This window comes from Melanaphis sacchari, unplaced genomic scaffold (assembly GCF_002803265.2).
Source record: "Melanaphis sacchari strain LSU unplaced genomic scaffold, SCAv2.0 Contig112_pilon_pilon, whole genome shotgun sequence".
Taxonomy (NCBI): Eukaryota; Metazoa; Arthropoda; class Insecta; order Hemiptera; family Aphididae; genus Melanaphis; species Melanaphis sacchari.
Genome location: NW_020270434.1, coordinates 411,113 through 435,383, shown reverse-complemented (window position 1 = coordinate 435,383; position 24,271 = coordinate 411,113). Strand labels below are relative to the sequence as shown.

At 37.0% G+C, this 24,271-nt stretch overlaps 1 protein-coding gene across 2 annotated transcripts; it reads left to right on the top strand.

Annotated features, from left to right (window-relative positions):
• The first annotated feature begins 8,641 nt into the window (after positions 1–8,641).
• LOC112603861 (ets DNA-binding protein pokkuri-like) lies at positions 8,642–23,989 on the top strand. 2 transcript variants are annotated; one of them, XM_025352651.1, is made up of 6 exons: positions 8,642–9,178; positions 21,174–21,537; positions 21,707–22,177; positions 22,465–22,689; positions 22,760–23,009; positions 23,092–23,989. In XM_025352651.1, the coding sequence occupies exons 2-6, from the start codon at positions 21,195–21,197 to the stop codon at positions 23,411–23,413; spliced, it is 1,611 nt and encodes a 536-aa protein (XP_025208436.1). In that variant the 5' UTR covers positions 8,642–9,178; positions 21,174–21,194; the 3' UTR covers positions 23,414–23,989. The 2 variants fall into 2 exon arrangements, with proteins under 2 accessions (XP_025208436.1, XP_025208437.1); XM_025352652.1 differs by lacking the exon at positions 8,642–9,178 and adding an exon at positions 11,618–11,736.
• The last annotated feature ends 282 nt before the right edge of the window (positions 23,990–24,271 follow it).

The following is a 24,271-nucleotide window of genomic DNA, read 5'->3' as shown; positions in this document are numbered from 1 at the left end:
GAAAAAAAATGTAATTTTATTAAAAAAAAATTCCATTTACACCGTCGGAATGTCCGAACACGGGCTTGACGATTTGAATTTAAAATCGACTGTCCCCGCGCCGTCGTCAGTTGGGACATAATTAATTCTAATGCATACCACAACTGTAGTATAGGTACGATATATTATGATAAAACGTTATTCGAACTTGCCATTTCGTTTATTGTTTATAATTGTTGTCAATACATTATTATATTATTTCACGTGTATGTGTATTATTATTATTATGCCCCCACTGACAACCAGTGGCGTGTTGACCGTGATTTTGAAGGGCAGATGCCCGATCATTTTTAAGGGGTGGGTGCTGGGTTGGTGGGTACTGGATTTAGTAAGAAATATTATTATACAAGACTACCTGACTACATCATCTGAATTAATTTGTTATTTAATAAGAATAATAACTTCAATAGTTATAATTATGCTAAGAAAAGCTATCTAATAGTATACCTACATATTATTAATTACACATTATACTACAGTGTACATTCTACGAATAAGCAATAAATTAAAATAAGAAATTATAGTATTATGCTAGTGACTATGAGGGCATCGGCATAGGCATTCCGGCATAAGCATCTTGAGAATATTATATTATTGCGATATAATCTATTTTTAGAATCATAAACTCGGAAATATCCAGGTTTCAGCCGTTTGTAAAATAAAGTAATTTATATTGATTTAATAAAGGTACTTTTTTGTTGTATATAGTATGGCACATGGGTCATGGGTAGCGGGTACTGTGTAAGAATTAAGGGGTGGTAGGTTATTCAAAAAATGAATTGCCCGATAAAATATTTCACTTCGCCACGCCACTGCTGACAACGTCACCGTCACAAGACTGACAAAGAGGAAACCACACCGCGTCGCTACTACCACCACCAGTTCCAGTAGTATAATCAAGCATTAGGTCTTTCAGGCAACCGGTTTTATAAACGAAAGAAAAAATAATACTTAACTATCCAGTTCGTCTTTACTGTCGATTTCTGCACCCTCCACACCACAGGTAACCCGAATTCGCGAATTTTCGTCTCAAATGAAGGCAAAAAAACCCTAACCAACGCTATAATAATACAATCTATCTCGATGTAACATTAGTATCCTTTAAAGTCGTTGCTAATAATAAACGTACACGCTCAACCTGTTGCATATATTTTTATAGAATTTTTGCTATTTTCTTTTACGCCTAAGTGTGTATACAATATATACAACGAGCGTTGTACGTTTTTAAGTAAATTTGGCCTAGAAGTATTGATAATATTACCTACAAAATAATAGCTAATGGTTATAAAATGAATTCATTATTTTTATTTCGAATAAATGTATTGATTTGTAAATTAAACACGAATATCTAATCTATATTAGTCCTGTAACTAAATAACCCAGCTTCGCTGTGAAAACAATTGTTTTTAAGTTTAGTCACCGAAAAGTTAATATCTTGCAATAAGTGCGTACCCTCTTCTCTTCTCCTACTACCCAAAAATGGAAATAAGTTGACTCTATAAAACCTGATGGAGATAAAAAAAATTTTAAAAAAAGTTTAATAGCGTGGCGCCGTGGCGCGTCAGTAACGTGGTACAAAATACAAATAAATGGTCTGTGTGTTCTTTTTCATATACCTAACCTAACCTACATATGTAAAAGAATAAGGATTATACACATTTCATAACATAAATAATTATATTTAATAACTTAGTATTAAAGTAATACAACGTTATTTAAAATATTGTGTTGCCGTCCGGAAAACCGACTTCGTGAAAATATTCGAGTTCCTTATTTACCATATAAATATATAATATACTAAAATATGGCATGGTGAGAGTGTTATGCAAACCTATTTCGCCCAAGGTTAAATGTTAATGAGTATACCTTCTACTAACTACTGTCTACTAAATATAATCCAAATGCATTTTAACAATAGTCAATTACATAACTATATTAAAGTTTTGATTTTTCGACAACAGGGCGACAGACACGTCAACATGTCGATATTAAAACAATATAAAATTGGTAGAATTTTTTATATAGCTACAACGTAAACATTGCGAGTCGATTAACTAATAACATTTTTAATATAATTATCGCAGTATAACGTAGTATGTTAAACATACCATCAGCTATCCACTACATTGGGCTACGTTAGTTGGCACAGAGTGACGTCAGTCATAGAAAAAAATCTTATCGGGCGTATTCACAGCCGATAATGCAGAACCTATGTCCGGTATCCGTCTTAAATATAGTATCATATAATATTTGATATAATACGTATAAAGAGACGTCAAACTTTATACCACGATAATAATCCTTTATCACCCATGAGTAAAAGACAGGATGCTTCTGAAAATTTTAGTAGACATTTCATTAATATCATCTAATATGTTATACTGTATGACGTATAATAATTTATTTACTATAATACTAATAAGTAATAAGTAATAATGCATTACTTAAAAACGGTCGAGACTATAAGTGAATGTATCAAAATACACAAAATAATTTTCAGTGATGTATAGTTGGGGATGGGAGCTGTGGAAATGTAAATATAACTTCTCATAATATAAGTTGTCGATTTCAATTTTAACTTATATTTAGTATATACAGATTTTGATCGGAGCCAAAGTGCATTTAATAATAATGTGAGTATAGAATATCAGATCTTTATACTTTCAGCAGTTGCCGTAATAAAACTCAAAACGTTTCAAACAATTTATTTGTGATTTGTATTCATAAAATATAAAAAAATTATTTATTATTTATATATACCTATAATTACCCAACAATCTTAAATCAAACTAGGATCGTAAAAATATAAATTTTCATTGAAATTAAGTACTAATATTTAATTGCTTTATGGTAACATCTCTCAATCGATATCTGTTCTACTATAAATATAGGTGAGATATTGAATAAATCCAATAATTTGAAATATCTGTCATAGAATAACCCGTGGAAAAAATATTTTGATTGCCACTTCATCTCTCCAGGAAAGTGGATATCATACTCATGTTGGTAAAAAGTAACGCGTCTCCAGTTCTGTGAGAGAAGGGGGTATAAAGGGAGTTGACGTGACACACGTATAATGTAAGGATATAAAATATAAATATAAGAAACCCACGAAGTGCGGAACCATCGACGGCGGCGGTGGCGGATGACGTTAACGCGACGAGACCAGCGTGCGAATAACGATCACGTCGAGTGTGAAGAATGCGCGCGCATATATTTTATTAAATATATACATAATAGATGTATAGTATACGACCGGGTAGGGCTTCCCGGATGGACCAAGTTATTTACAGACGACGGATGCGCGAGGTCGTAAGTCTCCCGCGGGTTACAACGAACAAGGAATTGAGGAGAAGGGAAATATCTTCACGCGCCGCACCAACAGATATGCCGCTGTAGGTATATTTTATTATTGTACATATTATAGAAATAATGTATGCGGACGCGCGTCTGAAAAACCCGACGCTACTTCCGGACCGGGGTGTTGTGACGCGCTCAGTGCGAACCCATAATATTATTATATAGGACAAACGAATACGGTTTGTACAGCTAACGCGGTTGTATGTGGGAGACACGATCCAGATGGAAAAAATATTCTAAAATTGTAAAATACGTATAATATAAACAGCGAGGACTTAGGTGCTTAGATGGGGCCTTTCCCACCGTAGCTATAATGGCAAACGTTAAAATAAATGTAAACACTCGTCGAAGATGACTTATACTGTGTCAATGTTGATTGAATAAACGATGAGAGGCGAGGAGAAGTGATGCTAAACGCGGTATGCACTCCAACAATAATTTAAAATCAGAAAAAATAGGCATACATACGATGTACGCGTGCATTATTTTGTTATAATAATAATACAAGTTTATCGGCAATAGCATTGACTATAGTACAATATTATGGTAACAGAAGTAAATAGTTATAGTTGTAAGTAATAAATAATAAGTATAGTATAAAATGATAGTAATAGATGTAATAGTTGTATAATAGTAGTATACGCTTCTGCTTCGCGTGTATCGATATTTGATAAATATATATAACAGAGATAGATTTACGTATTATATTTTATGGCAGCGACTGCGGTAGTGGTAACGACAGGCGGTTGCGGCAATGCCCAGGAAATTGTTTTCAAATGGAGAGAATCGTTAAACCGTGACAGAAAACTATATGCCGCTCCAAGGACTCTTGTCGCGTTTTGATGCGGATGAGGAAAGAAATTACTATATTTTTTTTTTTAAACATATTATATATATTTTCTACTTCCTTTTATGTTCGTCGCGACGTTCGATCGATTTTATCGTCGTAACAATTTCGTTTTATTAAACGTTTACTTTATAGGTATTGTGTACTGTATTAAGCGTGGTCGTCCGTGTACGGCAATGGTAATAATATCAATATCGTTACCGTACATCAGGCTTATTATAATATCATAAATACTTTTTCTGCGCGTGAAATTCGCACGAAAACAGAACAAAAAGATCACTCTCAATACACGTCCACCTGTATAGATACGAAAAAATGTCAGCATACTATAGATGTGAATTTTGCCCATGCGCCGTTTAAGGCACAAACTATACGTTCTTATTGCTACGATGCTAAGATTGGTCGATAGATAGCATAGTCAATAATAATAATACAAGAACATTAACGACAACATTAGTGCAATAGTAAAATACAACTAACATCTGTCGTACCGCATTCGTAGGCAGCACAGTATCTATATTTTATAAATACGATATTATGTTCAATTCCATACACCTCTATTTAGGATAAATATATTTTTGTAAAGTAGGTATTTAGACTATTGTGCACTCTAGTATGATGTATTCGTGTCATTTACATATTATTAATGTTATAAAGTACTTACTTATCTCGAGTATCGCGGTACATAATGATATTGTGGTTTTCACCATTTTCATAGTCACTACGTCGTGCTATGTCCGGATTGCCGGTGTTGGTATTTTCTACGCGGCATTTCACACACAGATTCCACACATCGGTTAGCTACAGTATACACGTGACGTTGTACAATAGTGTGTCAACTAATGACATTTTGAATTTTCTCGTCAAATATTGCTTCTTTACAATTTCCGGCATCTACGTAGTGGTAGTGACTAGTGAGTATAAAATAATAAACATGTATTAAACATACATAATTAACACGTACTTTTTAATACCACTATGGTACATACAGTACCGCGTGTATTTAATTATATGCGCACAAATAAAAATTGTTCTCTCAACTTGGAAAAACTTACATTTTACCACTGAATGTAGTTAATTATCATCAACCATATAAAATAAGTCTATACATACATTAGAATATGTATTTGAATAAAAATATTGCCAAACCTCAGTAAATATAATAAAATGTGTAGTTTAGATAATCATAGAAATATGCAATAATCTTAAATGGAATAACACATTATAACCACATAAAATTTGTAATAAATAAATTAGAAAAACAATAGGTATGCTTTCAAGAATCTAGTAAATATCTAAAATTTAAGAAAATTTAAGTAGTGTATATAATCATTGAATAAAACCTAAAAATTATTAATAATGTTATTTCTACATGGATATAGGTTCATATGAAAGAATTATTAAAATAGACACATTAAAAGAATTCAAAACAAAATACTAAAAAATAAATTTAAGATATCGCACAAAAGTTTTAACACTAGCTCAAACCACGTAATTAGTTATTGGTTCAAAAATGTACAATTTATTAACATTAGAAACTAAACATAGCAAGAGCAAATCTTTCTTCAAATAATAAATACACTTAGATAAGTACTCTATCTATAAATTATAATAGAACAATTTTATTATATTTATTTATTTATTATATATAAATACTGATAAAAATGAATATTTATTTATGTATCGATAATTTTAATATTCGTGCGAGAAAAAGATATTGTGATTAAATAATTGCATTAACAATTCAATGAACTTGTATCTAAAATTGCAAACTCGCGAGTTTTCGCCGACAGTAGAGTCAATTATATTCTGTCTGTAGAACAAATAATAATAATAATAATAAAAAAATTGTGCGAAAGATAATATAACACCTGACGATAATACATATTATAGTTTTAAAAATTGTCTGACATATTGTTCGCTGACCGCCATAACACTATATAATAGTGCATAGAATGTATTATAATACGACGTGGCGACAGAATTTACAGTAGGTACCTACTCGCAGACATTAATAATAATATCATTAATATTAGTATGATACGTACGTACGGCGATCACATCGTGGATACCAACGGAACTCGACGTCCGCGGATCGTGTGCAGCTCTGCTCGCGTTATACACTCATAATAATTATTATATTTTTATATTACATGGTGTGTCGCGTTATTGTTATTATTGTGTGTCCCATAATAATGTACGCTCCAGTCGCTAATTAACGGGTGATTGGCAAAATGGCAACCATATTTTTTTTTCACTACACGTATACATAACTACAAGTTCGGGTGCGCGTTTCGACTTACAATCCATTTGATCGTCGGGACGTTCGCGCCCGAGTACGACGGGCGTCAGGTACGCCGAATAATATTATTGATTATTATACCGCGGTTATATCATCCCGTTTTATCGATGCGACCATGGTCGACGTCAACGGTCGTGATATTATTATTATTATATTATTATTCGGACCGTACACTGCGTCCGACTAACTACCTACCTGTCGATATAATCGTAGTGTTTAAGCTTTAATGTCTATACGTTTAATGATATTACGCACACGAAATGTGTATTATTTATGTGTAACACTACTTATGGGTACGGTCGTAACGCACTGCAAGTTCTAATTCCGCGAAACCGACAGTTTAATCTCAATCCGTATTGCAGTTACCGTACATAAGCGTTTTCGCGAAACATTCCCCGCACGCCGTTAATAATAATAATAGTAATATTTGTATACATCACGTCGTAGCAATGTGTATGCAGCATATCGTGTACCCAGTGAGTGTAATTTAATAATAACAATATACATAAAACGAGCTGCCGGTATTGCGAACGGAGCGTTGTGTTCTCTGAAAATAAAATGTATTTTCGCCGCATGGCAAAAACCAGACCGCTGTGTTACGACTGCGACGACGACGACGAATTACCGACGATTTTCCGTTTGCCCGTTTGCGAGAAATACACTTTTGTAAGGTATACGCCGTAAATACTTATAAGTTATAACTTATAACAATAACAATATATTGCTGGATAGCGGTTGTCTCGTCTTGGGCACGATTCATGATTTTTTACGGTTTTTCTGTTGTTTATACTCGGTACCAATTAAAATATTATGCAGCAACGGCTGCAATAATAATTATTAATTATTATACAGTCTCGGGCTGCAATCGCTCTAATAAAACAATAATAATAATATGTATCTGCCTGTACATCATTACAACGGCCGATAGGTCTCTTTTTAGTTTTTTTTCTGTGATTACGATGTTACATCATCGCTGTTTGTGCGTACCTTGGTTGTTTCGCGACCAGATGATTGGTACGACGAAAAAATACATACTACACCTATATCGTAGAATATTTTAAGGCGTAAAAAGTGTACACAATTAAAGGTAAATAAACTGGCTTACACATTGCACCGGTCTGTGTTGAAGACATAGTTTATTCATAGGGTTATACGTGTTATCATCAAAACATTGTAATTTGACGTCGAACTCGAATTTACAAATTTTTCGAAATCCCAAGGCAATATAGTATATTTAAGCTATTACACAGTATTAACTATTAAGTATGATGAGTAATAATTGTAAAAAAAAAAAAAAAAAACAGCATACTTTCGCCGAAATTATACCCCTCTCGTTACTCGATTTGTATTGGAATTTTTTTCGTGGGCGTAAACAATACGATGAATTGTCTGTAGGTATTTTTATGCTTGAAACAAGTAATACGACCTGCAATTTTATTATTAGATAGGAGTGCGTACTATAAACAATAGTTAAAATACGAGTACGAGGAACGAGATGTCGTTTAAACATTCGTTAAAAACAACACGCCCCATAAAATCTAACATTACAATCTTAAAAGTTGAAATTGCAGCGGAAGTATAAATAGTGCAAAACTACAAATCATTTGTCGAAAGTAATACTAATCATCGTTTTAACATTATTTCCGTTTATAATGAGATCGAATAATGTAATGAGCAATACGCGATGACCAAACTGTTTACCACAAAATAATAGGCGAAAAAAAATAATATATTATGTAAAAAAAATAATAATATATGAGAGACGTTTCGCAGATTACTTACACACACACATCAGTGGCGTAGTAACGAACAAATACGTTACTATTACTACTACTATTACTACTACTACTACTACTACTACTACTACTATTTACTACTACTACACTTTTACTACACTACTACTATCATTATTACTATATAATAATAATAATAATAATACTACAATACTACTATTACTACCAGTTGCACGCAGAGTTAAGCGTACGACGTGCGCGCGCAACACAGTACGATAATTATTGCGTGGAAGGGGCAACACTGAGAACGATCCACCGCCACGGTCTATCGTATCACGCGTTCTGCACGACGCCCATACAATTATCAGCCGCAGCCGCGTCCGATTTTGTTGCCGTCAGGTTGCCGGTAGAGCATGTAGTGTCGTTCTCTCGTTCGCGCACGTCGACGTGATAATAATAACAAAATAATAATTATTTTTCAATTTGTCGACGTAAAAATATTACGACCTGAAATAAACTGTGCACATTTTTAACTAAGATTTTCGTTTCGTTCGCGTCACTAAATAATTAAAAAGAGGAAAATACCGCTCGTTTGACTGTGTTCACGCGGTGCGGTGCGTATTATAATTTTTTTTCCGTCTTCCACACCCGGTAAAATCGTGTTTTCCGCATCTCTGTGGGTTTTTGTGCTCAAAGTGCGATATTTAAAACGAAAAAAAGTTCGTCGCTGTCGTTACCTCAGTGTGCGCGAGCGTCGTGTGTGATTTTACGCGTGTCGATGCATCGCCGTACGAACATCGTCGCAGCCAACACACCAGCGTCGTCTTGACACGCACAAAAACGGATTTCTCTAGTGCCAAGTTCGTCGTCGAGCACCGCGAACGTAAAAACTAAAAGGTACAGACTTTAAATATTTACTAAGCACAGCGTCCGCAGCTGAAGCGTTTTATTTTTTTCATTTTAAAATAAAAGATTGAAAAAATAAATATTTAACTGGTAGTACGCGACAGCAGTCCCTTACGGAAAATAAAATTTGGTTGCATAATGCTCACGCGTAGCATAGCACCTCTCTGCCCACATAATAATTTAGTATACATAATATCATCGCCATCGTTAGGTACGTAATACACGTTATAGGTATGATGGAGCACAAAAGCTTTACATAATAACCCCGGACTCGTAATATGATTCAGACAGATAACAAGTTTTTTTTTCGCTGCTTTTACTGCTCTAATTTTTTTTTGTATTTAAATAATCGCCTTCCACAAGACACAAACAGGTAGTACAGAATTGTCGAAACGATTAAAATATAGATGATCGAAGGGTGCCACCGGCCACCAGTGTTTGTTAGGGGGAGGGGGTGCACCTTACATACCGATCAGCGGCAGCGTGGTCCCGAACAGGTGTCCACCCCGTCGACGTGCGAAAAATAGGGGTCCGTCTGTAGCTGTGTTATAATAGGTGTGTAGCAATAATAATAATAATAACATTGTCATCGATGCGATATTTAAACAGTACCGTTGACGCTACTGTCGGAACGACAGGGACGACGTGATGTGGTTTTGCGACAAATTGTTTTGTTTTTCTGATTTTTTCCGCTCCGCCGCCGCCGTCGTGTACGGCGAAAAAACGAAACGGAATAACCGCGCGCACGCACACACCCATAACGTCGCGTGCGCGCGTCGAAAGGGTTGGCCGCACTGGTTATTGGTCACGCACGTCACACGAGCTGCAGCAGGCTAGTCTATGGCGTCGCCGCCGCCGCCGCTCGTATTTCCTGTTCCGCGATCATAACGATTGTGTCGTATATAATAATAATAATATACACAGTCGTAATGTGTGTGTGTATGTTTGCCTGAAACAGCTTCGGCGGCTGTTGCCGTAGAGGATGAGTGGTTAGGACGCGCGGCGTGTGGTGTATTCGGTTGCGTCGGCGGTGTAGTATGTGCACAGTAGAAGTAGGAGAAGTTGTGTGTGCGGGACACGGACTGGGCGACCGGCGAGAGAGGGCTCCCGGAGACGACGACGGCGACGAGATGCGTTCTTTTCCGCCACCGCCTCCCTTTCTCGTCGAACGCTATTGTCCTACGGTTGACCTTGACTACACACACACACAAACACTGATACACGCGACCGGATTCCGGACGGACTTCCACGACGCAAACACACTCACATACTTGCCGCCGCCGCCGAAGTCGGTATATGGTGGTTACATGAAAAAAAAAAAATACACAATAATAATAAACTCAAACGATATTTTATTACGCGTATTTCCCGGCGGCGGCGAACGTCGTTTGGGAATTTATTTTTCCTACTACCATTAGTTTCGGGGGGAAGGTTTGTTTTCGCATTCCTTCGTTGTGCGTACTCTAAGACCGCCGCGCGCAAAACGTGTCACGTCGCCGAGTACAACACTTCCCGTGTTGTTGTTTTCGCGAATTCTCATTCTCGGCGGGAGGATGGTTTTTTTTTATTATTTTTCTGTTTCCAATTAACAGCACACTCGCCGCAATAATTGTGGCGTAGGTTACAGTTTATTAATATCGACGACGATAACCCTCTTTCGAATTATGCGCATTGTAACAATCGTGATAATAACGTAATATTTTTATATTGTTGCCGTGCGCGTTAAGAAAAATATTCGTCCGTCGGATCGTTACAGACTCCCGTACACATTATAGAGGAAGTGGGAGAGATGACAAAGAAGACTCACCTCTTGTGTGTGTGTTGTGTGCGAGTGTGTGCGCGCGCTCCGTGTTTTTGGGAAGCTGCCGCCGCAGCCGGTGGAATGTAAGATGGGTCTACGACTTCGAGTTTGTGGTAGCGGTGTGTGAGGGGGTTCGGAGATGACGGGTGGAATGGATGGTCGTCTTGTGGTGCGGTGGTGGTGGCGGAGGGACGATGAAAAAAAAAGGAAACGGCCCGGTTCCCACGGTTCGGTGTCTGGGGCGCCCGTCACTGTGTATATGTGTTCCTCTCCGGTATTATGTCGGGTGTGTGTGTGTGTGTGTGTGTGTGTGTGAAGGGAGAGGACAAGGGATTCCTTATTTATTTTTTTCTTCATTTCTCTTTTCTTTCTATCGCCGCCGCCGCAATCCCCGCACCCCTACGACACCCGATGACGACGACGACGACACAGAACACCTGCTCTCTCCTTTCTCTCTCTCGCATACAACCATCACTATGTACAAAAGGGACGCCCCCGCCCAGGCATAAATCGTGAGGGAGAAAAATCTTCACTAGATGACACATATTTTTCTTATAATTGAGTTCCCCTTTATCGCTGTTATACACTGTGTTCGGTGCTTTGATTTTTTATTCGTTTCCGAACATCAGTCGTGACCGGGTCGTCGTTTTTCCAACAAAAACTTATAACCACCACATAAGTTGCCGCCTTGTCCGGTCCCATCTCCATAGACCACGCTTGCAGGTGGCCGAAATTTTAATCTTTCTGGGTACGTTCAATTTTTTTTTCTTATTTAAATCATTGAATAAACCAAACGTATTGTCACACCGTACCGTCTACAGGATATCGGATGCGCGCACGGTTAATAAGGTCAATTTTTTCATTTCACAATCGACAGCCGCGAATTATAAATTTATTTATTTTACCTTATACATATTTAATTAAATAAATTATGATTAATTAAATGTAAATGTTTTCGCTTCCGGTGCTCCGATCCCGGGCTGGCCCATATGTACACAATAATGACACACAACGCATAGCTTGTCATGAATTATATTCTAAATTTTAACGATTTGATTTTTGGCAAGCAAATCGTAGAGCGCATCTAATTTTTCCTTATTTCGTTCCATCGGGTTAGGTTACACCACCAACCAGCCACAGCAGCGTCGCAGATCGTTTTTGTCGTGCACGCAAAGCAACGACATGGAAGCGCCTCCACACGAGCCAAGTGAAACCCGTTTCGGTCTCCTCTCTCGACATATGGTAACGGTGGCGGGGTAACATGACCTGTTGCTGCGCGCGCCGCAGAGCGGAAGTTCCTATTACGCTCTTGTGACTTGTATGTGTGTGTGTGGTGTGTGTGAGTGTAGTCCCGGGACAAAGAACTACGTTTGCCGCCTCCGTTCAAGGTTAACCGCCGCCGCGTCTCGGTTTTCTTTCTATGTGCATATTACCTACGGGCTACGATATCGCGCTTGCGTGTGTGTGTTCCGTAAGTAATAAACAAAACGAAAATCAAAAATTTTCCACTCGTAATAGATATCCATCCTACAGCGGCGATAAGGAATACTGACTTGTGCATTATGGTGGTCAAACAGCAGTCGTCGAGTCGGCACTGCTGTTTGAGACCATTATTATATTAATATGTTATCGAATCCGATGACAATTATTAATGTAGTACCGTCGCGTTGCTATTATTTATTAGAAGTAATGAATATTGAATATTCTTATCTTATTTTTTGCTCATCGCAATGCCGCGACTCGCGAGCTCACATAAATTTAATATGGCGTATTCAACGACGGTCGTTTTCTACAACGGAAGAATATTATAATATTACACGAAAAAGAGGGCACACACACAGACACACATACGACAAAGCGGTCTCGGTGACGGTGTTGTGCGGTCGAAAAGACGTATAATGTATAATAATATTGTTAAAATACCGGCGACGGTCCGCGCACGCGTTTCCCGTACGACCGGAAGTGTGTTTCTACCGCAGTGATGGTGATACATGACACGGTTTGTTATGTTCGATACATTGCGTGTACGAATTTTTGTTTTTTTTTTTTCTTTGGTGGCCAACGACGGGAAGTGCACGCCAAGAAGTTTTCGTGGTACGCCGTCGTTGTTTTACCGTTCTATTTTTACGATCCGTGCGTGTCTAAAACCGTCGTAGTCTTCGTTGTGTGGTGTTGATCGTCGTCGTCGTCGCCGTGTCTATTATGAAAATAATAATAATAATAATAATAATATGAGACGACGATGACGACTATTATTCCGCCTAAAAACGGACGCATTGCAAAAAATCCTAAAAATAACAATAAAATTAATCTCGTTTTTAGACACGTACGCACAATAATCATCGAGTATAAGCTACGTATCATACAACTCATGGCCCATGGGACATTATTATAATTTATGACAAACGGGTTATGTTTACAATTACAAACCTCGATTTCCGTACCAATTTCTACGACTGATGGATATTATATTATCATTATAATTTATGTTTAAATGAGAAACGAACAGATAATGTAATCGTTTGCCCTAATATTATTTGCAGAAAAATATTTTTGTCCTTAAAAAAAAAAAAAAATTAATAATTTAAGTAAAAAATGAACAATTTATTATAAATTATATAGACTAAAGAATACGCCAAAGGCCATTGTTCCGAAATTTCGACTACCACCGACGATGATACGTTTTTTCCATCGACGTGCCTGAAACACAAACCATCCAATGAGTTTTTTCAAAAATCTTATTACTATTATAAAACGATTTCTCTCCACGATATTATAATACATCATTCATCGTATACATTCTTCCGCGTTTTATGGAGGTTAACCTACGTCGGTTAACCTACTAACGACGATACGATGTACAATTAAAGGCGTTGTTAACGCGCGGGGTCTATTATTATTAAAATATCATACGAAAACGATTGTTATTTATTAATAACAATAGTATACGTTTATAATAACGTTGTGCTATAGTTCGACAGCCGTCCGATTACGTGCTGTAAAATATTGTTATAATATTATAAAATATAATACGGTTTTTATCGACATGTACGTCCGTCGTCGTCTTCCCTGTCTGTCTGTCGGCGTCGCGTCGTCGTTTAATAATAATTACCATATTTACGATATTATTTATAATTCTAGGAATTACTCGTTATTTTTAACTAATCATAAATGTTAATTTATTAGATAAAACTGTCGATTTTCATTATATTTCGCGCGAATCTCTAGTCTGTTTCTTGTCATCTTTGTTTTGATTGTACTTTTTATCAAATCAGGTCTAATTTTTTTCTTTAAATTCCTTGAACTTAAAAATAATCAATTAAGGTCAAATCATTGATAATTGTTTAAACTTCCAATATATCCTAAGTCCAATGGTTTTTTTTTAAAAATCGGCAACGATTAAACCATTTCCGAGTAAAAAAAAAAAACATTTATCTTCAAATTCAAATCAGTCTATCGTACTGTTTTTTTTGTATTTTATTGTCTATGTTTTGTTGTTTTAAGCATTTCATATTATTATTATTATCTTAATTCTTTTACTCTTCTATCATTAAAACGATTTAACCGAAAACGTTACCAGCTTTTGAGTTTCAGTGCATTCGAAGATTCTTTATTTGATACAGTGGTTCATAGTAGATTAATGATTTAACGTTGGAGACGTAGTTTGAGTAGGTATGTAGGTTCTATTATTATCAGTCGATAGTCCCGCGGTTTAATGTCCGGAAGGATTTACATGTATCTATTTTTAACTATCCAATTTTTTTTTTTAAGACCCTACCCTACCGAGCCGGAAGAACGTAAGCGAAACAATATCGCCCCATAATATATTGGTAATATTTAGTTATAATCATAGTTTATATTCTTATGCACTTTTTTTTTAGTAATATCAATTTATCGGTTTCCTGCTAAGATTTTACGGAAATTTGTTAATTGGTATTTTGAAATTTCTCCATCTGTTATAGGAAATATTTTAATATGTGTTATGCATTAACTTGTATACGGAAGATTAGTTTTAATATTAATTAGTTTCAAGAAGTGTAAGTTATTAAAACGAGAAATGTTAATTTGTAGGTAAAAAACAAATAATTTTAACGTTTATCATCGATGACTCGTGTATGAAATAATGTGTTGTGCAATTAATGTAGAGTAATGTATTTCGCTGGCTCTTAAATACTTGTTTTGAATTTGGGTGACGGAAAATTATGCTTTATTTATCTATACTATTTTTTTTTTCTGTTCCATTACCTCTTCATGGCGGCGGTTCAAGGTTTTTTTTGAAGGTTCTTATTTTTGACAAACACCGGAAATCCCGTTATTTTGTTTGCGCGTTCCCTCGTTTTACCTGCCACCTTGCTTAAATTTAAGTTCGAGGGCAATTTTCGCGCTGTCGTAGAAAATTCACTCCGGAAATCTTATCGGTAGCGGCACAGGATGCGCACCGTACAGGATGACCTCCGGTCGTCTATAAGGGGAACGAAAGGAAAAAAAAATACTAATAACGTGCATAATAATGACGAATTATACATAATATTTTTAATACCGGAAGTACCGGAACGGAAACACCGTACAATGTAGTGGTTACACATTATACCTACTGTCGGTGGTTAGTAAATTACAATGATAATTATTTTTTCAGTTCAAGCTTAAGACTGAAAATGATGTATGCTTATGATGTGTTTTGACGTTAATCGTGTAATATTGGTCTATTTTACAGACAACAATTATAATATGTGTTAGTGTTATACATATCTCGGTTAAAATTGTTTTAAAAGAATGAAGAGCTTAGCTCCAAAAATTCAAAGAGTTTGGTAAAAAATTTTAAAATTAAAAATAATTTCAACTAGTCCATATTTGTAGATCATTAATTGGTCGAATGATTTCTTATTTTTGTTTTTTCAGTAAATATATTATTATTTATTATAAGTTATACGTTATTAGTTATTACTATTACTACTGTAGTACTGGCATATATTGCATTATCGCATTTCCGTTTTGACGATTTCCGCGTAGACGATCACCTTGCGAGACGAACACGCCCACACCGTATGTACGTGTGTGTGTGTATCGTATCCCCACCGGAGACTGCTTGAAAAAATAAAAATCAACACGTCGAGTACGCGTGCAAACCGGCGACGTTATTCGTGTTCGTCAAAATTACGTCACGCGTTTGTTTTTTCCTTTAAAATTGTCTTTACCCGGAAAACAACGATGACGACGACTGTCGGGTGGTTGAACGTGAAAATCCTCCTTTATTTTGTATTCTTATTGTCATATTTTCGGATAATTTTTTTCCGCATAATCAGTTTAAACGTCATTTATATTTTTATATTTTATTTTGCACGCAGTAGTCGTCGATGTTGTCTGCCAGTCTTCTATATCACTACCGTAAAAAACCAATAGATGGTCTGTTGTCTGTTTTCTTTTTTTTCCACTTAAAAAACGTATTGCTTTTTTTTTATTATTCGTTTATGTGTTATTCATGTTGAAAATATCGATCGACAACTACGAGAGGTCGGGTTCGTACGCCTCGAATAGTAATAATAAATCTTCAATATACACTTTTTCTTTTTTTTAAAATCTCAGATGAAAATAATTTAACTAAAACAACAGGTTTTATTTTTACAATTTTTTTCCGCGAGACGACTCTTAGGTTACGCGATCGGATATAATATTATATTATATGGTTTAAACTGTGTTTATTTGTCTAAAAGTCTGTTGTGTTATTAATACTCAATATTTTTACTTTCGTTAAAATAATATTATTAATATTATTTTCTTAATAGCACGTCGCAATGAAAACTTTGTTATTTAATCAGAAACGTACCGCCCGCCACTGTTAGTAAAACAAACTTGCACGTCCTCGCGGTGTCGGCGGTCATCGTCCGCTTACTTAAACAAAAAGCTGGCGAACATTTCTAAAAACGCACGAATTCTAACCACTTGCGCTAACGAAAAACATCTACAATTTTATGACGATGATGATAATAGCGTAATGGTATTATTTATTTTGTAGGATGTAAATAATTGCATTACGTTTATATCGAACAATAATAATTAATATACCGTATACTCGCGTTTTTTCTGGTACATATTATTTTGTTGACGACGTTATCTGAAAATGAAATGTGTAATATTATTATAATGCATCTAATTATGTTTAAAATAACATAATATGGTGTAGATAAAATTCGATAAGCATATTACGATGCATAACAACGAAATATAGGAGGAAAAGGTCGGAAGAATGTAATTACCTCGCCGTCGCGTAAGAAATAGCGTTTCCGGCTGCGCCCGTTTCCCGTCTACACACTACACACACATAACACAACACACATTGCCATATTATGCATACATATAATAACACACACATAATACATTATAATGCACAAACGTATATAATAATATGGTAATCAATTCGTTTGACCTTCCTACCGGGTGTACCCGGATCCTGATTCGGGCTTGAAGAGTATACCGAATATCATATTATGCTAACGCATGTTGAATAAATGGCCTACAGTCACTAAAAGTTCTTCAGAACTATACATTTGTCAGACTATATAGTTTTTCAATCCTATGATTTATTATTATAAATTTGTTACAATGTTATAAAGAATTACAGTTCTGGTTATTATTATTGTTGGAAACGGCTTCCCTCTCACTCTCTCTCGCCATCTTTCCGAGACTAAAGTGAGTAATGTGTAAATTATAATATGATAAGGTAATAGTAATAATAGTTAAGTAATATTTCGTTATCGTCACAATTATTATTGTGTTCGACCTTTTACCACTCGTCTGCATATGCGCGGTTGATAGTGGAACGAGCGAAAACCATCAAATTTTAATAATAATTAATTATTAATTATCGTCGTATGATATCCTAGCGATTTACAAAAACAACATTATTTCGTGCATGTTTTCTAGCACCGCGTAATAACCGTACAGCATAATATTCTTGGTGATTACGCTTGGAATGACAGCGACAGGTGCAGTATTTCTTTATAGTCTGTAGCACTCAAAACGCGATAATGTTTAAATAAGACCCTATAGTACACAGGCGTCTTGTAGGTACCACAACTGCCTCGTATAGATAAATACGTTCCCTCATATTATAGTGTACACAAAGTTATACGCTCTCCCCTCTCCCCCCCTCACCACTAGTCTTGAGTATTTATCATTAGACATTAGAGATCGACGTGCTCAGCGGCTGTTTCGGCGTTACGAACCGACTTACAGCGGTACGCACTACACTGAACACACAATAATAATAAATTGTTATCCCCGATTTTATAACGTATGTGCTGTTTACCAACGACTAACCATGTTCGTCATCATTTTTTATGGTGACTACTAATAAACAGTAATAATTATTATTTTAATGCATACACATTACACACACACACACACACACACTCGACACTATCGTTTCGCTGTCGTAAGGTTGAGCCGTGCGTGAATGCATGATACAACAATATAATAATATGACCAGTTCAGTCGGGAAACGACAAAAAATAAATAATGAGCTGTCGTTGGTGTCTCGTTAATACTAAACGAGTTTCGCGATACGATGACGTGGACGGCGATGGCATTTTAATAACAATAATTGGATTGCTGATAAAATTAATTGTATGCAATGTTCATTTTCGACGAACGTCGAACGCTTCGTTAATAATAATATCGGAAAATCGGTTTACGTCCTAAAGACGACACCATTAACACTGCGATAGTTTAATATTATATTGTTAATGTTGTCTACAAAAACGAGAACGGTATTTTTCCATGTCAAAACGCGTTATGTAGTTTCCTGGTAGAGAATACGATCTGACGGCGCAGGCATTTCGGAATCGATGACACTTGAAATAAATAATAATTATTATTATTTATACGTCGAATACACCTATCACCCTCCTCCCCAATTCCCATCAATTCGATGCTCAAACATTGTGCGTAAAATAATATATTATGCACGTATAATACCCTTACATAATAATATAGCATTATTACACATTTCATGTATACGGTAAATTAATGACACTTTTTTGTCACCTCATTTCTCTCCGCCACAGTGCATACATCGTCAATATGTGTTTGTTCCGGGGCAACGTCGACGTATACGCAAAATCCCACTACGAACTACAAAGAATAAGTAGCGTCTGTTAGCGCAATATGTAAGATCTGGACTGAGTATACATATGTAAACTGGAACGTCAAATGAAAAACAAAACGCTTATGTATTCGATATCGAACATATAGAATAATTCAATTTTAAAAAGTACGTGATTTAAATAACGTGATCTTCGTGATGTACAGAGTGGGACACAATGTTTTACATGAGGTTATAGAATAAAAAAAAAAGAAAAAATGATGGTCCACCTAACACTTAGCACTTATATATCATGTATATAGACTATAGAGCGTTGTAGTATCGACTTCGAAAGCAACTTTTCTTTACGCATATAATGTAGTTTATAACGTGTACGCTTCCAGTCTTCTCAAACCTGTCACTCTGTATATGCGCGAATGTGGTAGAAAATATGTTTTTTATTCGTATAAAAAACGATTTCGGTGCCATTACAGGTTATCGATCGTCGGGGGTTATCATAATCGTAGCAACAACTGTTCGGTTTATCACGTTCCGTTTATGAATATTTCGTTGTCGACTCGACAGTACCTACCAAACGGTACAAATCCACACATCGACGTGCATTTCCGTCTTTAGATATTATCAGTAGTAATTAATCGGTTTCGTACACACGTCGGTACGTGAGTACCTACTCTTACAATCTTGCTTCCGCACAAAATGTCGTCGTGTAAACCTCTTGCCATTCGTACGATATGTTATTCCACTTCTAAAACTGGATTCGATCGATCGTCCCAACTGTGATTTTATTCTCTTTCTCTCTTTCAAACACACTTCATAATTTTATGATGACCTACACGAAGCATTAAATATGTTACGCATACTTACATTTTACTCTAATCCGTTTCAAATTTTTTCGATCGAAATCTGTGCCTTACACGGAAACCGAACAAAAGTCTTGAAACAGTAGCCACTTTTTTTCGTCGGCAGAGGAGGATGGTACCTGCTGTGTTGCGCCCCGTCGCGTGTTGCGCAATAGCCGTGTGGCTATTTTTCGAATGTATTTTCCGTTCATTTACTTTTTTCTTATCACATCTGTTTTGAAACCTGCGTATAATATAGTTAGTACAATCGTCATCTACCGTCGTCGTCGTGTGTAATATGTCGATTTCGAATACGATGTACTTCTTTTTTAATACCAGGACGTTCAGCCGACAATAGGATTTAAAACAGCTTCGTAGTACCTGCAGTATGTTGTGTAATGGTATTCAGTGTACAATGTAATATAATTTGTGTGGTCTATCGAATCCGTATGGGCCGTGGCGGAACGTGAAACAAAAACCGCAGACTACAACGGTACAGGCGACGAACGAACTGCTATTACTGCAGTATATATCCCATATATATATATATATTTTTTATATTGATAAAACTGCGGGCGAGATAGTATATTATGACACTTGTAGGCTATAATACACGTGTTTAGGCATCATAACAAAAAAAAAACCTACCTATCGAAGTCCGTACATATTATGCTTCACGGATGCGCGCAATATATAGACCGCGAGCCAACGAGACAATCGTCAGCACCCGGCGGGACCGCTATGGAAATAGGTACAAGCGCAACGAGTGTTTTGGCAACGACACCGCGATAGATTGCTGCCGCGGTCTCGAGCGCCAGAATATCCGTTTTGTTGATTTCTTCTGTCGCAATGATGCATTATTATTTACCGTCCGATTTCACGACGCTGCCGACTTCCGCCGATTTTCTCTCACCGTCGTGGTCGATATCCGTTTGACTTGTCTACTGTCGCAGTGATTTTCCGCTTTTTTTAACGTCGAGTTGAGTTCTTTTTTTTATGTTAGGTCTCATCCGGAATTACGTTAATAATGTTCTATTATGCCTATACACGTGTGTGTGTGTGTGTGTAACCTAACCGATGGTACCTACTACCTACAATATTAATCTCGGTCGTTCGCAACTTTATAGCTGTGAATAAAAAAATAATTTTAGCGATAATTCGCCGAGCGGATTATCTATGTTTGTGCCGCGCTCTTTATGTTTACTGACAGGTGTAATAAATCCGTAATTATTGTTTGCGTTTCAGATCCGATCCTCTAAAGGCATCATGAAATTGATGCCCCTGACTCCAGGTCAGGTGTCAACGATAACGCGGCACGGCGGTGGCGGTAGCCTAGGCAGTGGCCTAAGCGGAGGTGCGGCAGTCGGTGGCGGCGGCGGCGCGACCAACGGGGGCACCACCAGCGGCCCGGGAATGACCAACAACGCAGCCGCTGCGGCATTTGTGTTCAACAGCGGTGCGGCGGCGGCCGCTGACCTGTTCTGGCGTTACCACCATCACCATCCACACCACGGCGGTGCCTTCAACTTCCCGCCTTCCCCAACACTGTTGCCACCCACTCCGTTCCCGTCACCACTCGACTTCAAACACCACTTGCCAGCAAACTTGAGTGAGTTTTTTTCACTAGTATACGCGTTACACCACTCCTCGTTAATCGGAAACGTTTCGTTTTTTATTTGAAAAAAAATACGTGCCGGACCGTCGAGGAGAAACGCCCCCGTTTACTTTTTAAATTTAACACCCGAATTTAATAATTATATATTATTATAATTGCGCAGTTACCGACCCGAGAATTTGGACCAAAGAGGACGTGGCTGCGTTCATACAGTGGGCTGAAATCGAATTCGACTTGCCGCGGTTCGACACCGAACTGTTTCAGATGAACGGCAAAGCACTTTGTCTGTTGACCAAACAGGACTTGGGCGAACGGTGTCCGGGCGCCGGCGACCTGCTCTACAACGTACTACAATTGCTGCGGCGCGGCGGCGACATGATGAGCGCCGGAAGTGCCGGACACCTGCCCGGCAGCCCCGTCGCCTCGCACTTCCCCTTTAGTCCCACGTGGTGTCTGCCGGCACCGTCTTCGCCGGCTGTCCTCAGCCCGGCCCCGTCCATAGACAGCCAGTCGGACAGCCCCCGGCACATGGACTACCACCAACAGCAGCCGCCAGTCGCCTCCACCACATCCACGGTCGGCCACCACCTCACGCCCAGTGTGTCCATATTTCCGACGACTCCGACAATTGGTGGTAAGTCGTGAATCGTAAAAATTGTATTTTGTAGACATCTTTCCCGCCCGTGATCTCGTTTCCTGTTCAATTTAATTTATTGTTTCAAGTGTGTTATCGCTCGTCGTATACACGATGTGTCTTTTGGGTAGATTTGACACATTAACGCTGAAATAGCACTTTTAAAGTATGTCGTCGTGTCTACTAGATGCACCGCAGTAAAAATGCACCCCTTGGTTTATGCCCTTGCATACCTGACGTGTGTAATTCTTAACGGTAACTGATGGTCATGTGCATTTTCGGTTTAGGATACTCGAACAATGGTGGCACGAGTTCTGGCGGCAGCAATCAATCCGATTCTGACCCAGAAGAATCGTCGGCTAGCAGTGGCACGCTGAACTTACCGCCACCCACGCCTACCACCCCGTCTTCGTCAACATCGCCACCGCCATACTCTCCTTCCACGCCCAAACAGTCTAACGGAAATATATTCTTTCCATCTGGCGATTCAAATTCAATCGAACCAAATACAAGTATGTAGCTGTTATTTGTAAAACAAACGTGTACGATGGACCTGATTAATGTGTGTGTTATTGTTTATAGATGGTCGACTCTTGTGGGATTTCCTACAGCAATTGCTGAATGACGCCCATCAACGTTTCACCGGCTTCATAGCATGGAAAAACCAAGAAATGGGAGTTTTTAAAATTGTTGACCCACCGGGTCTGGCCAAACTATGGGGCATACAGAAGAACCATTTGTCTATGAATTACGATAAAATGTCCAGGGCCTTACGTTACTATTATAGGGTAAACATCCTTAGAAAGGTGCAGGGTGAAAGACACTGTTACCAGTAAGTTCATATTTTTATTTTTGGATTTATGTCTATGTGATATTGTTAATTGATACCATTTTGATGTTTTATTTGTGTATAGGTTTCTTCGTAATCCCAGTGAATTGAAATGCATAAAAAATATATCTCTGTTGCGTCAGCAAATGGCATCATCGCCTCAAACTCCGACTACAACTACTCCCAAACTTGAATCATCAGCGGGAGATGTATCTGATGAAGACTATAAACCAACTGACTTGAGCATGTCATGTCCACCCAGCTCGTGGCAAGAAGGACCTCAAGACTTGTCGACAGCGTCGACCAGTTCATCAATGCAACTGCAGCTCAACATGTCTACTTCGATGACTCCTCCAGTGTCTTCTGGAATGACTAAAACGGCTCTTAAACTTGAACAAGCTTCATAGAGTAGTCGTCAAAATCCTCCCTTCCCCCACCGTGCGCCTTAATTAAATCAGCGTATACAAATTTACTCAAGAAAAAAGTCTTTATTATATATTTTTTTTTTCTTAATATGTTACCATGTCGAATGTTTTATTTTGTACGCTAACCACGAACTGTTTCCATACATATTTCCTAATGGTATGTTCGGGGTGCAATCACACAGGGTATTCTTATTGTATCCAAATAATAATAATAATAATAATAACAAGATTTAGTTGTACTAAACATGTCAAGAGTTATTTACAGTCTCTCTGACTGAGCCAATGACACATCCCTTAAGACTGTCGCACAACGAAATATACACAGCGCAACGAAGATGATTCTTGCATCTAAAAAATGTTACGTTACCAGTAGTATATTAAAATTTTTTTTTTATAATTAATTTAAAAAAAAAAATTGACTGACATTATTAAACGCAGTTGACTAGTAAAAGTTTGTGCGAGAAAAACACGTCTGAGACTTTGGATTATATTTTTATACAGTTATATATAGCTGAATATATTTTAAGATTTTAATTTTTTATTATGTTTAAGCAAATAGGTGATTGATAAAAACAAAGTGTCTTCCTCAATATAGAAAATTAAAAATTGATAAGAAAAGATAGTAATAAAAAATATGTTGTTATAATTTGTTGAATTGTGTACATATGTCTATTTAAATAAATTTATTATTATTATTATTATTTTATTATTATTATTATATATACATAATGAATAAATAAATATATAATATATATATATTTTTTTTTTAAGTGTATTAACTTAATCAAATACCTCATAAGTTTTATTTCTAAATAGATTTTTAACTTGTTAAAAAAAATA

What these genes read in the sequence shown, in the direction of transcription:
- LOC112603861 (XM_025352651.1), top strand. Translation starts at nt 21,195, where the DNA reads ATGAAATTGATGCCCCTGACTCCAGGTCAGGTGTCAACGATAACGCGG. An exon ending in CCACTTGCCAGCAAACTTGA is followed by an intron (nt 21,538 to 21,706) that starts GTGAGTTTTTTT and finishes ATAATTGCGCAG; the next exon opens with TTACCGACCCGAGAATTTGG. An exon ending in GGTGAAAGACACTGTTACCA is followed by an intron (nt 23,010 to 23,091) that starts GTAAGTTCATAT and finishes ATTTGTGTATAG; the next exon opens with GTTTCTTCGTAATCCCAGTG.